General features: G+C 37.3%; 1 protein-coding gene and 1 non-coding gene across 2 annotated transcripts in view; one reads left to right on the top strand and one right to left on the bottom strand.

The window, feature by feature from the left end:
* Positions 1-14,163, bottom strand: part of STIM2 (stromal interaction molecule 2) — a 167,082-nt gene that overhangs the window by 57,816 nt on the left and 95,103 nt on the right. Inside the window, exon 3 of the mRNA XM_066384998.1 lies at positions 264-378. Within this exon, the coding sequence (XP_066241095.1) occupies positions 264-378 (115 nt within the window). The remainder of the gene's footprint in view (positions 1-263; positions 379-14,163) is intronic.
* On the top strand, positions 13,342-13,417 carry TRNAP-GGG (transfer RNA proline (anticodon GGG)). Its single transcript has one exon. It is a non-coding gene; the product is annotated as a tRNA-Pro (tRNA).

The following is a 14,163-nucleotide window of genomic DNA, read 5'->3' as shown; positions in this document are numbered from 1 at the left end:
ACAAATATTAGAAAACTTCATTAAGGGTTTGCTTAAGAAAAAGCTTGAAAATTCTATGCCTTCTAAAGACTTTAGAAACTGTTATCCATAACTAAAAAGAAAACTTTGGAATCCATATGTTTATTTGATAAAATAATGACTTAATAAAATATAAATATCCTCACAGAAATGTTATTTTTTGTAAGGTCATATTAATTAGTGAGATAACAACAGGCAAGGGCAGAAGAGCAGGTAAGGGGTATAGATCACTAAAATAGTCTTACCTTCTGATGTTTTCCATCGTTTCCATAAATCCTCAACAGTTATATGCTTATCTTCTCTGTGCAGATGGCTGTGTTTTTTAGTAGCATCTTTATATTTCATATCTTCCCTGATGAACTATAAAAGAGAAAACATTAAGCTAAATATACTTTTCACTATTTTAGTCTCTATAAACTGAGAAAAAAAATAAAATTTGAAATCCAGTGGGTGGTGATTATCAGGTAACAATTGATACATTTTTATTATTTTAAACTCACATTATTCTTACATAATTATATAATTTATTTAATAAATTATACTTAATCATGACAACAGCAGTAAAAATACTTAATGTTCATTACTTGCTGGAACTATTATAATTATTTAATAAATATGTCTTTATACCTGTAATAAAACAAACACACATAGGGATAGTTGTTTAACTTCATGATATAACACACTAAGTATTATGTACCCCAATTTATAGATAATAAAGTGAAAGCTCACAGAGCTTATGTATTTTTCCCAATGTTGAAAAAAGAACCAAAAGCAAAGATGAGACTCCAACCCAAGCAATTTGGTTGTGCTCAACTGTACAAAACACCACCTCAATATTACATACTTTTACCAACTACTGAGCAGCACGGATGTTTCAAAATATACATCATGGTGGCCCTGGCCGGTTGGCTCAGTGGTAGAGCGTCGGCCTGGCATGCAGGAGTCCCGGGTTCGATTCCCGGCCAGGGCACACAGGAGAGGCGCCCATCTGCTTCTCCACCCCCTCCCCCTCTCCTTTCTCTCTGTCTCTCTCTTCCCCTCCCGCAGCCGAGGCTTCACTGGAGCAAAGATGACCCGGGCGCTGAAGATGGCTCTGTGGCCTCTGCCTCAGGCGTTAGAATGGCTCTGGATGCAACAGAGTGACGCCCCAGAGGGGCAGAGCATCGCCCCCTGGTAGGCATGCCAGGTAGATCCCGGTCGGGCGCATGCAGGAGTCTGTCTGACTGCCTCCCTGTTTCCAGCTTTGGAAAAATGAAAAAAAAAAAATTTTTTTTTTAAATTTAAAAAAATATATCTATACACCATGGTATGCTGTTCAGCCACAAGAGATGATGACATTGGATCACTTACGGCAAAATGGTGGGACCTTGATAACATTATACGGAGTGAAATAAGTAAATCAGAAAAAACCGAGATCTGCAGGATTCCATACATTGGTGGGACAGAAAAACGAGACTAAGAGACATGGACAAGAATGTGGTGGTTAGGGGGGGAGGGGGAGGAGAGGAGGGAGGGAGAGGGGGAGGGGGAGGGGTACAAAGAAAACTAGATAGAAGGTGACGGAGGACAATCTCTCTTTGGGTGATGGGTATGCAACAGAGTTGAATGACAAGACAACCTGGACATGTTTTCTTTGAATATATGTACCTTGATATATTGATGTCACCCCATTAAAATAAAAATTTATTTATAAAAAAAAATACACTAAATGCTAATCTCAATTACTGCATATTTCTATATTCTACTACTGTTTAAGCTATTACTTAGAGTTGAAAGGCATTTGAAGTCAGAGTCAAGAATCTCTATTGCTTGACTGGTGCTGGCACAGTAGATAGAGCATCAGCCTGGAATGCTGAGGTACCAGGTTCAAAATCCTGAGGTCGCCGACTTGAGCATGGGCTCACCAGCTTGAGTGCAGGGTTGCTGCCTTGAGTGTTACCATCAACATGATGCCATGGTCACTGGCTTGTGCCCAAAAGTCACACTGGCTTAAGGCCCAAGGTTGCTGGCTTGAATAAGGGGTCAATGGCTCAACTGGAGCCCCCCAGTCAAGGCACGTATGAGAAGCAATCAGTGAACAACTACAATGATTCAACTATGTGTTGAACTTATATCTCTTCTATCGCAAAACAAAACAATAAAACAAGATTCTCTATAAAACCCAAGGCACATCTGAGCACATCTTAATAAAACTGCTTAAAATCAAAGCCAAAGAAAATCTTCAAAGCATGCAGAGGCCAGTACTTCCATGGAGAAACAAAGTGATAAATGCTAGATAATGGAATAGTATTTTAGTGTGCTGTAAGAAAATATCCCATATGTCCCCATGTAGAAGGTGCACCCTTTTTTGAAAAATCTGGAGTCTAAAAACTGGTGTGTCTTAAACAGTGGTTGTAGGGTTTTTTTACCTGCATTTTCAGCTTTTTCACACTTGTTTCTGCATTCATTATTGAAGGCAGTGATTTGTCATCAGACACAGATGAGCACAAGCTAATGGAAGGAAATTTTGGGGGTTTTTTTGACAGAGAGAGAGTCAGAGAGAGGGATAGATAGGAACAGGTGGACAGGAAGAGAGAGAGATGAGAAGCATCAACTCTTTGTTGCAGCTCCTTAGTTGTTCAGTGATTGCTTTCTCATATGTGCCTTGACTAGGAGCTACAGCAGAGTGAGTGACCCCTTGCTCAAGCCAGCGATGTTGGGCTCAAGCCAGCAACCTTGGGCTTCAAGCCAGTGACCTTTGGGCTCAAGCCAGTGACCATGGGCTCAAACCAGCAACCTTGGGCTTCAAGCCAGCAACCTTTGGGCTCAAGCCAGCGACCATGGGGTCATGTCTATGATCCCATGCTCAAGCCAGAAATCCCTCGCTCAAAATAGTGAGCCCATGCTCAAGCCAGATGAGCCTGCACTCAAGCTGGCAACCTTGGGTTTTTGAACCTAGGTCCTCTGTGTCCCAGTCCCATGCTCTATCTACTGCGCCACCTGGTCAGGCTGGATGGGAGTTTTGACAGTGATGAGGAGTTGTATGAATTTTATGATGAATAAAACTTGAGCTCAATAACTTTATGTAATTTTTTTTTTCAAATTTCGGGCCCCAAAATTAAGATGCATCTTATACATGGGAGCCTCTTATACATGGGGAAATATGGTGTCAGCTTAAGAATTCTACAAGCACTGAAAATATTTTTATAGAAATAAAAGTACGATAAAGACAGTTTTCAGATACACACACACACACACACACACACACACAAAAGAAAGGCATTCAATTAACAGTGTTTAGAACTAAAGTACAATATTTTACAAACTGAAGTACATCCTCTACTAATCTTACTTTAATAGTATAGGGAAAAAGCATTAAAATATTCTTTGCTAAAAACCAACCTGCTCTATATTGCTTCATTATACACATTTTTTTAAATTGCTCCCCACTGCTTACCAAATAAAAAGCTTACCAAATAAAAAGGTATACTTTACATACCATTCCCAATCCTGTCCCCAACAATCTTTTAGGCCTTATCTCTTGATAGTTTCACCTTATAAACTCATTAATGTATGTAATTATATGAAACTAAGTTTTTAAAAGTATTATGCTTTTTATACTTTAATACTTCTAATTTTTCCTCTTTTAGTATTGGTTTTACTTGTATTTTTATTTTCTTTTGATTCCAAAAATATAAGATCATACAAAAGATTACTTCAGACATCCCCAATGTAGCAAGTAAAAATCCCCAGAAGCTTATTGGTCTGACTTTTTGCATACTGACAACGGACATCATCTTCAGACCAAACACCAACTTTTGCTTTTTTTTCTTTTTAATTTTTATTCATTGACTTTAGCAAAAGGAGAGGAAAGGTGGTGGGGAGGGGGAAGGAAGGGAGGAAGTGAGGGAGGGAAGGAAGGAGGTCGATCTGCCCTGACTGTGGATCGAACTAGCAACCTCTGTGCTTCGGGACAATGCTCTAACCAACCGAGCTACCCAGCCAGGATCCAATTTTTGCTTTTGAGTAGAGTTGTTCTCTACAGAAATTAAAATTTTAATAGCTGTATTATATTGAGCAAATCATTTCACTTTCTGAGCTAATACCTTTAAAAATGAAGAAACAAGCTTTTTTAGGATCAACAACACTACTCAACAGGTGGTCAGCTGACAGTGATCACTCATTAAACTGATAGCAATCCATAGTATAGACAGAAATAGTGAGTAACCATTTAGACACCTTTGTAGTAATTAGACAATGTTTTCAAAGCATCTGACCCAAGCATGTGATGAAGGTACTTACCATGAACGCCCTAGGAGTAATGAATTAAAAATGAAAAATCTGGTCCTTCACCATAGATAATTTGAAAAGTACTAACCTAAAAAGTCTACTCTTGCACTTAACATATTCTGCTACTCGAAATAATACCTTATTCCTTTTTTCTAAATGCCCTTTTAAAAAGTTACTTTTAAAGGGGCCCAACTTATTACCCCAACTCCTCATTGTCTATTTCTATTCCTACTTTCAATTTCTTTTTCCTGCCCACCCCTCCTGCTCTTTCTGATACCTTCAGAATCCAGTACATACATCTGAAAAAGTCACTGCCACTGAGATACTGAGAAACTGCTCCTATCTTTGAAGGGGTCGGAGCTACAGAGAAATTCTAGACTGAAAACCATAATGGACAGAACAGGGAGGATGCCTATTTTGGAAATGGTCCAGAAAGTTGAAATAAATGGCAACTGTTTCATTAACATGACTCATTTTTTAAAAATGACCTAGGAAATTCTTTTACCACATGAACAAAAGAACCCAGAAGTAGAGTTCTATGGCTTCAGAATCAATATATTTCAGAAAATAAAGTTAATTTCCAAGGGTGGACTAGATGCAGCATTCTAGTTACTTGAACTCTTTTAGATAGCCCAGAATAAATGTGTACCTGTCAAAAAATGTTCTTATCAAAATAAAAGAAAAAACATTTTTAAAGCTTATGATGGTATTTATAGCTTATTTGATATAAAAGAAGTTTCTGGCTCCTAAGAAAGTTGAGTGAGGCCCTGGTCCATTGGCTCAGGGGACAGATCACTGGTTCAGTGTGCGGATGTCACAGGTTCAATCCCTGGTCAGGGCACATGAGGAATGACAAGGCACAGAAGAGAAATGACAATCTGCTTCTCTTCCTCTTTCTCTCTCTCTTTCTCCTCTTGCAGCCAGTGGCTCAATGGTTCAAGCATCGGCCCCAGGCACTGAGAACAGCCTGGTTGGTCCAAGCGTAGGCCTCAGGTGCTGAGGATAGCTCGGCTGATTTGAGCATCAGCCCCAGACGGTGTTGCAGGTGGATCCCCAATTGGGGCACATAAGGGAGTCTCTGTCTCTATATCTCCCTTCCTCTCACTTTAAAAAAGAAAGAAAAAAGAGAAAAGAAGGTTGGGTGAAAACTAAAAAACACACTGAATTTTATTTTCCCTAGAATAACCATTTAAAAAATTATATATGAGGTGGGGAAAAGTAGGTTTACAGTTGTTCATATGAAATATAACACAATAATTAATAATGATACTAGAATAAACTCTGTTCCATGTACCTGTACTCACAACTGTAAACCTCCTCTTGCCCCATCCTGTATAATTTTATTTTAAAATAAGTCTAAGATAACACAATTCCTAACAAACCATATAAAAGTATATTCTATATCTCATATAGCAACATTTTGATGATAAAATTTGACTAGAAAACACTATAAGTAAAGTTACTTTATGCTGAAACTTAGCTGGAAAATGTTTAACTGAACCCAATACACCAGAAACCATCAGATTCCATTAAATCTTCTTCCCAAAATCCTTCAGAACAGACCATTTTGACCAGACTTCCAAAACTTCATAGAAAACTAAAAATCTTAGAAATGAGGCAGGCTACTAGAGAAATTATAAAAGCAGTCACCAATAACAGAAAATGCATGATGAATTACAAATACTTCTTATTAACTGAAATAGAGAATTAAGAAATCAGAAAATAGAACCTTAACTTCTATGAAGTAAATCTCTAAATAATGTACAGAAAATAATGTCAACTTCTTTGATAAGTACATCTAATTATGCAAGCCGACTATAAGAAAACCTGAATTGACAATACAAATAAAGGAGTCCTCAATAAATAATAACTATTGAATATTCATTTCAAAAACATTCACACAGGGGAGTCTTTGAAATAAATTCTTCTAGTACCATTAAAGAAATGACATGCCCAGTTTCAGGAAGGTAGCTTTTACATAATCAACTGATTTCAATTTCTTGTTCTTATTATTATTCTTTACTTTGTATCTGTGCTGTTATTTTTGTTATATTTTTGATGTTTATATTTTGCTTTTGTTATGTTATTATACTTGTATTTTTGCTATTATTTTTATGACACTACTTTAATATTCTCTGATACATGTTAGAACAGTAAGTCCTCACACTTAACATCATCAATAGGCTATTCAACTTTAAACAAAATGATGTATAATGAAACCAATTTTACCACAGGCAAACTAATATAAATGAGTTGAGTCCCTATGGCATCTCATCAACATTATAACAAAATGAGATTGAAGAAATAACATTATTCAAGGACCTGCTGTATAGACACATTCTGGGACTCTATTCAGCCTCTTTCCCTGAAAACCTACCTACCAACACTAGTGCAAATCCCCGAAGCTGTCCAGCCGCCCCTCCCTCAACCTACTACCCACTACCACAGCTACCTGACAAAGATGGACACCTAACTCAGAAGAAAACAATCTAGGGCCTGATCAGGATGACAGCACTGTGTCTCACAGGAAACTATAATTCAGACCATAAAAGGGTCACTTGGCCATGGCTCTGGATTTTTAAGGTGATTAAGACACTGGTATTGAAGGTAGCATTTTATGGACAGTCCAGATGGGCCAAGTGATAAGGAGAGCAGAGGAAGCCAACACTCAGAGAGAGAAAATGATACCAGAGAACCGAGATGAGGACAGAGAAAGACACGGCACCAGGAACTGCCGCAGTTCTTGATGACCTTCCAGTTTCAGCTCCTCAGGAGGCCTGGGCTACACAACTCTTGCCCTGATTTCTATGGCATGACAATTATAAACCTGCTTCCTTTTATTTTTAAGTACACAACTTTATGACCTCAATATCTTGGAGAGGTGATTTATTATCCCAGTTCGACACTCAGACTCTGCAGTCTGACAGACTAGATTCAGAATCTCACCATTCCTGAAATTCTCTTTATCCTCATATTTCTCCTCTCTACGAGAAAAAGAAAACTGTCCACCACATATGGTTATGAAAATTAAATTAAGATGTCATAATGCATAGAAGTATCATACAACAAAATTACATTAAATCAAAAATATTGACTGGTTTTTATATATCACTGTTGTTACTGCTGTTAAAGTTTAAAGCCTGAATAAATGAATTTCACCCTAATTATGTTGTTAGGCTTAATACACATGTGTGGAAATAGCAGACATTTATAAAGATAAGATTACCTAATATTCTTAAATTACCATTTCAGATATTCTGAAACAAAATAAATAACACAGAAATAGAAAAACCACAGCTTTTTCACTGACAATGTAAGCAGAGATGTTCCCAAAGGACACCTGTCATCCGAACAACAGTGTCTAAGGTCTGCTGTATGAGTCAGTTAAAGCTGATGGGTTCCTTGAAAAAAACTGCAGGGTCTTCCTGCCTTGAAAATAATATTAAATTACTTAGTATGATGTCTCAGCGGAAATGATGCATAACAAGAAAGATAGGACTGTATCTCACCCTGAAAGAGACAAAGCTAAGGCTAAGGGAGAGTCTGTAATGCCTTCTATTTTATATAGATATTTAAGGGGCCTAATTCTGTAAGGAAATTCTAAAAACTTACAAAGGTAAGTTCTTTACCACCACCTAACCAGGATGTTCTGTAAAAATGCATGGATTCCCAACCTTTCACAGCATGCTAATAAAGCATGAATTGCCCGTGTTTCTCTCTTCAACCCGAAATTGTTTTATCAAACAGGATGCACAGTGGTTGAGAGCACAGACTCAGTCTCCAAATCACAGATCTATCCCACATCTACTATCTATTACATGACTTAAATAAGTTACTTTACTGTTTCTGCTTCAGTTTCTAGTCAGCAAAATGCTAGTAAGTCTTAGTCAGAGGGTTGTGAGAAGTGATTTATTTCCTGCGAAGTGTAAAGAAGAGTACTTGGTATATAGTAAACACTCATCAATGTCAGCTATTTCATGTAAATCACTTATGTTTTAAGTAATGAGTTAAACGTTTGCCTTGACTTATAGACTTTATATCATTTCTTGAAATGACTGAACATATTTTGAGGTACCCTCTCTTAACTTCTATCCTTATATACACAAGGTGTTACCTGGATTCACCAAGGCACTGTTTGGTAATCCTCAAGAAAAACAGAAGTAAATCAGGCACTCCAGAGTCTTATTGAGATTAAAATTCTCTTATGTGTTTATTAACCATCTGTTATTCCTTTTATGAAATGTCCATTTATATACTTAATTTACACATGGGACTGTATGTTTTTTTCTTTCTGATAAAACAAAGAAAGAAAAGCAGAAAAAGGGAGAACACTATTTCTTCAAACTCCTTCCTCACTTCTGATGTTATCACGGGAGAATATACAAAAGTTGGAGCTACTGTCGACCTTTCCAACCATAATTAGAAAGCCAACAAATGAAGAAAAGTTAACACAGAGCCCTACACATTACTGAGCCTCTGAATTAAACTTGAAAGCATTTAGTCCCAGACTTATGGTGATGTAATTTCAAATATTATACCACTGTTGTTTAAGCTACTTCAGTTCAAGTATTTTATTATTTGAAGCCAAAAAAAAAAAAAAAGAACCATCCTAAAAAATACAGCAAGAGACAAACAGAGAATTATCATATAAATAGAAAGAATCACAAATTGCTAAATTGACTCTATAAACCAGATTATCCAACTGCTTATTATTATGTCTTTATATCCTTTTACTAAAGACGGTTATTAAACTATCTGAAATTTCTGCTTTGTGGGAAGTCAAGAAGAGGCATATTTCTGATTGGAGTTAAAGAAGAAAAGTGCACATAAACACAGAAGTACACACACACCGGGGGTGGGGGGCAAGCCTGACAATTACAGCAGCAAACAGTAAGAGACCTTCGTATGGAGACAAGAAAAAGAGGTGATGAAAGTCAGACTATAAACTGAGCAGTTCCTTCCACTTATTCTTTCACTCCTTCCTGTCTTAAAGAACCAATGTGTAATTAGACTACATTAAGGAAACTGACAGGCTCTTATCAGAGGTTCTAATAACTTCTAATATTCACTTGTAATTTCTGTGTAGTTTCACTTTTACTATTAAATTTTTTAATCAATCTGGTTTATTTTCTACATAAGGTAAAAGGTTAGGATCTAATTTTATTTTTCTCTAAATCTTCATTATCCAAGCATTGTTTACTGAAATAACACCAGTATTCCCAATGACCTGCAATCCTACCTTTATATATTTTAAACATAGTAAGAGCTCAGTATTTTTGCAAGGTTTACTTAATCATATGCACACACGGTTCTATTCCTGGTATACTCACTTTATTAATTACACTTACTTCTTTCACCTTAATACTAATAGAAGAAAACTGATAATTTGCATGTGCAACTTATAATAATGACATCATATACAAATGCAATAATTTTATATAGGGCTTCTGGCACAAATCTAATTGACATCACTCTAGTTTTGTAAATCTGCCATGAATCCCAGTACTAATAGTACTAAAATACACACGACTTTTTAAGACTATTTTTTAGAACAGTTTTTTTAAACAAAATTTGGTAGAAAAGTAGAAGTTCCCAAATGCCCCTTCCCCCACAGTACATGCTTTTTAAATTTAAGCATTCTCTCAGCACTGTTAGATTTAAAAATCTATGTAGAACCATATGCACAAATTAGAACACATACGCATCATATTCACAGAGTTAACAAAAATGTGGGATATATTATTTGGGTAATCAATGAAAATACATATTCAGTGATGGCTGACTTAAAATGAGTATTTTGTTACTTTAATTATGAAACTATTTTCACTACTTACTAGAAAAGATTATTACACAGAAGTAAAAATAACTTTAGAATATTAATTTGAGCTCTTCAGCATCTTGTCACTCTTAACTGGAGTATTTACTAATAAAATATATTTTAACAAACACATTTTAATTTGCATTAAGATGAACCACGAAAGCACAATGCAATCAATGATTCAGTTCTAAGTGGTGAGAATAGAGAAGAATAAAGCAAAGAAGACTCTAACCTCAAAGAATGTATTTTCTTGCACAAGAAACCCAGAAATTAATAAAATAAGCAAAATTAAAAGTATATTGCTACTTGAAATAAGCAAGGTTGAATTTTTAAGAAGAGAATAAAAATATCTAAGTACAGTGTGTTCATAAAGTCATGGTGCACTTTTGACCGGTCACAGGAAAGCAACAAAAGACGATAGAAATGTGAAATCTGCACCAAATAAAAGGAAAACTCTCCCAGTTTCATACCTATTCAGTGCAGTTCGATGTGGGCTCCATCTGTTGCCCTATACACATCCAAACAATAGTGAAGTTCTTGCCACACCTGGGTAAGGAGGTCTGGTGTAACAGAGTGAATAACGTCTGTGATTCTCTGTTTGAAGTGATTAATGTCGTTGATACGTTCAATGCACATAACCCCAAAAGTAAAAGTCTAAGGGCTTCAGATCCAGGGATCATGGTGGCCATGGCTTGACAGAACCCCTGCCTATCCACCGCCGGGGGAATGTTCTATCCAGAAACTCACAAACAAGTGTGGAGGAGCGTCGTCCTATTGAAAGATGACATCTCCATAGTCCTGTTGAAAGATGACACCTTCTGGAAATTGTGGCACCGCATACAATTCCAACATGTCAAGATAGGACTTTGCCGTCACAGACTGCTCCACGAAAAAAAAATGGGCCTATCACCTTATCGTGCATCAGGCCACAGCACACGCTCACTTTAGGGGTGTTACATTCGTACTCAACGTAGGCATGAGGATGTTCAGCAGCCCATATTCAGACATTATGGCGATGAACATGGCCACAGATATGGAAGGTCGCCTCATTGCTAAACACAATCTTCTGCAAAAATCTTGCATCATTGTCGATTTCATGAAGCATATCTGTAGCAAATGTGCATCATGTGGGTCTATCCACCAGTTTGATAGCATGCAACAGCCGCAATTTGTACTCCCTAAAACAGAGACATTTCTTTAACACCTTATGAACTGTAGTCTTGCTTAGGTGTAATTGTCGAAAACACGCACGCACAGATTTTTTAGGGCTTCTTAGGTTGCTATCCCAAATAGCCTCTACAGACTCGCCACTGACTGATGGCCTACCAGAACGGGGTGTCTCCACCAAACTGCCGGTTTCCTTCAACTGCTTATCCCACCCAGTAATGTTATTCCTATGTGGTGGTGCTTCGTTATAAATGCGCCGATATTCACGTTGCACTTTGGTCACGGATTCAAATTTAGCGAGCCACAGAACACACTGAACTTTCCTCTGTACCGTCCACATCTTGACTGGCATGGCCGTGGGCTGCTCCGCTGTATACACAGTGTTATGTCATCATCTGTGCATGCGCACATGCTGCCACATCATCCTACAGAAACTAGGAGGGTTTTCCTTTTATTTGGTGCAGATTTCACATTTCTATCGTCTTTTGTTGCTTTCCCGTGACGGGTCAAAAGTGCACCATGACTTTACAGACACACTGTATTTGCTTATATGTAAAAAAGTAAAGGACAGATAAACCATAAAATTAGAAGAAAAAGGTTACCTTTAAAAGAATAGAGCAAATATAATATATGAGACAGAGGTGAAAGCTATACCTTTTGCATATACTTTTGTTTCATAAATAGAACTGTGGAACCATATAAATATTTTTATAATTACAAAACAAAATTAATTTTTAAATGTAATCACTAAAAGTCACAAGTTGAACTAAACAAATGAACCTAATTATATTATCTACTTAGAATATAATCATACTGTTAGGAACTATCTCCACTGACTTTAAGTATATATCCCTTGTGGAATATACCCTATGAAAAACAACAAAAAAAGAAATCATAAAAAAGTGTTAAACTGTTTTTAGTAACCATATCATAGGTGTTAATGTTAGTACTGCTATCCTGAGACTGTTGTGTACATACTGTGGGATAAATCTAATGAGTATGCTGGCATCAGTATGCATCAAGAGTTTCTGTGTGATTGCAGGAAAATATAAGGGTAAAAATCAATGAAGTTAAATAAAAATCCTCTAGTATTAAACTTGTATCATAAGTATCAGGCTGAATTCACAGTGTATATAATCTTTTAAAAACAACAACAAAATACTTCCTAGCTCTATCCACGGGAAATAAATCAAGGAACAATGACTCAAAGCACTACAGCACCTTTGACTGTGGTCTTTCAGGTATTATATTCCTCCAGTGAAAGAAATCAAGTCTTCTTAGAAAAATGGTTGAAGAAAGTGGAATTCTGGGGCCAGAAATGTACAAGCTGGGCCTGAAACATCACAGTAGAAAGCAAGAAACTTCACAGTAGAAGCAAAGACTACTAAGGCTGAGTCAGAAGGATCCAGGCACAAGCTAAAATAAGCTTCTTCTGGCCAAATATAGGACAATTTAAACTACAACAAAATAAATCATAATAGCCTGAAATTCATTTAAATCCACGGGTTCATGATACTATATGCATAACCATTACCCACAACCCCCTTCCCAGAAACACACATATTCTTCTATCTTCTTTGGAGGATCCTTGGAAACTACCTAATTATTTTTGTAAAGCTATAAATAAGGGGAAATAATCAGTCATTTATCCTGTCTTTCCTATAGAAATAAAAAACCAAATAATAGATTAAAATTTCCCTTTAAAGAATTCCAACTAATATGAAAAAATAACAGAATCCAAAGATTGGCATTTGCAACCTCCAAAAGATTAATGGATATTGGCAATAAACAACGGTGGATAAAACCACAAAACATCAAAGATGATGTCAAATTTTTTGGCCCACTTAAGGGGTGTTATGAAGCAGCTGTTTAAACTAATTCCATTGTCAGAAATTAAAATAACAGAGAAAAAGAAATTTGGGTCAAGCAGAAAATCAGGACTCAATTTTGAACATTCTAAACCTATGTTGAGTCATATATACAAATGAAGATGTTGATGCAGTTGGATATACAAATCCAGAGCTTAGGACTCCAATGAATAGAGGGTATTTAAAAGCCTTGAAATTAAGGCCCTGGCCGGCTGGCTCAGTGGTAGAGCATCAGCCTGGGGTGCAGAGGTCCCAGGTTCGATTCCCGGCCAGGGCACACAGGAGAAGCGCCCATCTGCTTCTCCACCCCTCCCCCTCTCCTTCCTCTCTGTCTCTCTTTTCCCCTCCCGCAGCGAGGCTCTATTGGAGCAAGGATGGCCCGGGATGGCTCCTTGGCCTCTGCCCCAGGTGCTGGAGTGGCTCTGGTCGCAACAGAGCGACGCCCAGGAGGGGCAGAGCATCGCCCCCTGGTGGGCAGAGTGTCGCTCCCTGGTGGGCGTACCGGGTGGATCCCCGAGGGGCGCATGCGGGAGTCTGTCTGACTGTCACTCCCCGTTTCCAGCTTCAGAAAAATACAAAAAAAAAAAAAAAGACTTGAAATTAGATGAGATCACCAAAGGAGTAAGTAGAAAAATAGGTGTAAGGACTAAGTTTTAGAGTACTCCAACGTTGGGAGGTCTGAGAGTTGAAGAGGAAATCAGCAAAGAAACTGAAAAAAAGCAACCAGTATAGTTAAAGAAAAATATGGTTTCCTAGAAGCCAGGTGAAAAAAAGTATGTTAAAAAGGAAAGCATGTCTAACTAAACCATGATGCTGGTAAGTGATATGAAGACTGAAAACTGACCATGCGTAGCAACATGAACATCTCTGGTGAACACATAACAGTTTTGGTAGAATAATAGAGGCAAAAGCTTGAGTGATTTCAAGAAAGAATGAGATGAAAGAAATAGTATACAAAGTCTTTTAAGGATCTTTGTGTAAGTAAAGGATAAAGGAACACGGAAATAACCAAAAGGAGAAGCA

Source organism: Saccopteryx leptura, chromosome 5 (genome assembly GCF_036850995.1).
Source record: "Saccopteryx leptura isolate mSacLep1 chromosome 5, mSacLep1_pri_phased_curated, whole genome shotgun sequence".
In the NCBI taxonomy this organism is placed as follows: Eukaryota; Metazoa; Chordata; class Mammalia; order Chiroptera; family Emballonuridae; genus Saccopteryx; species Saccopteryx leptura.
This window is presented reverse-complemented; position numbering and strand designations above follow the sequence as displayed.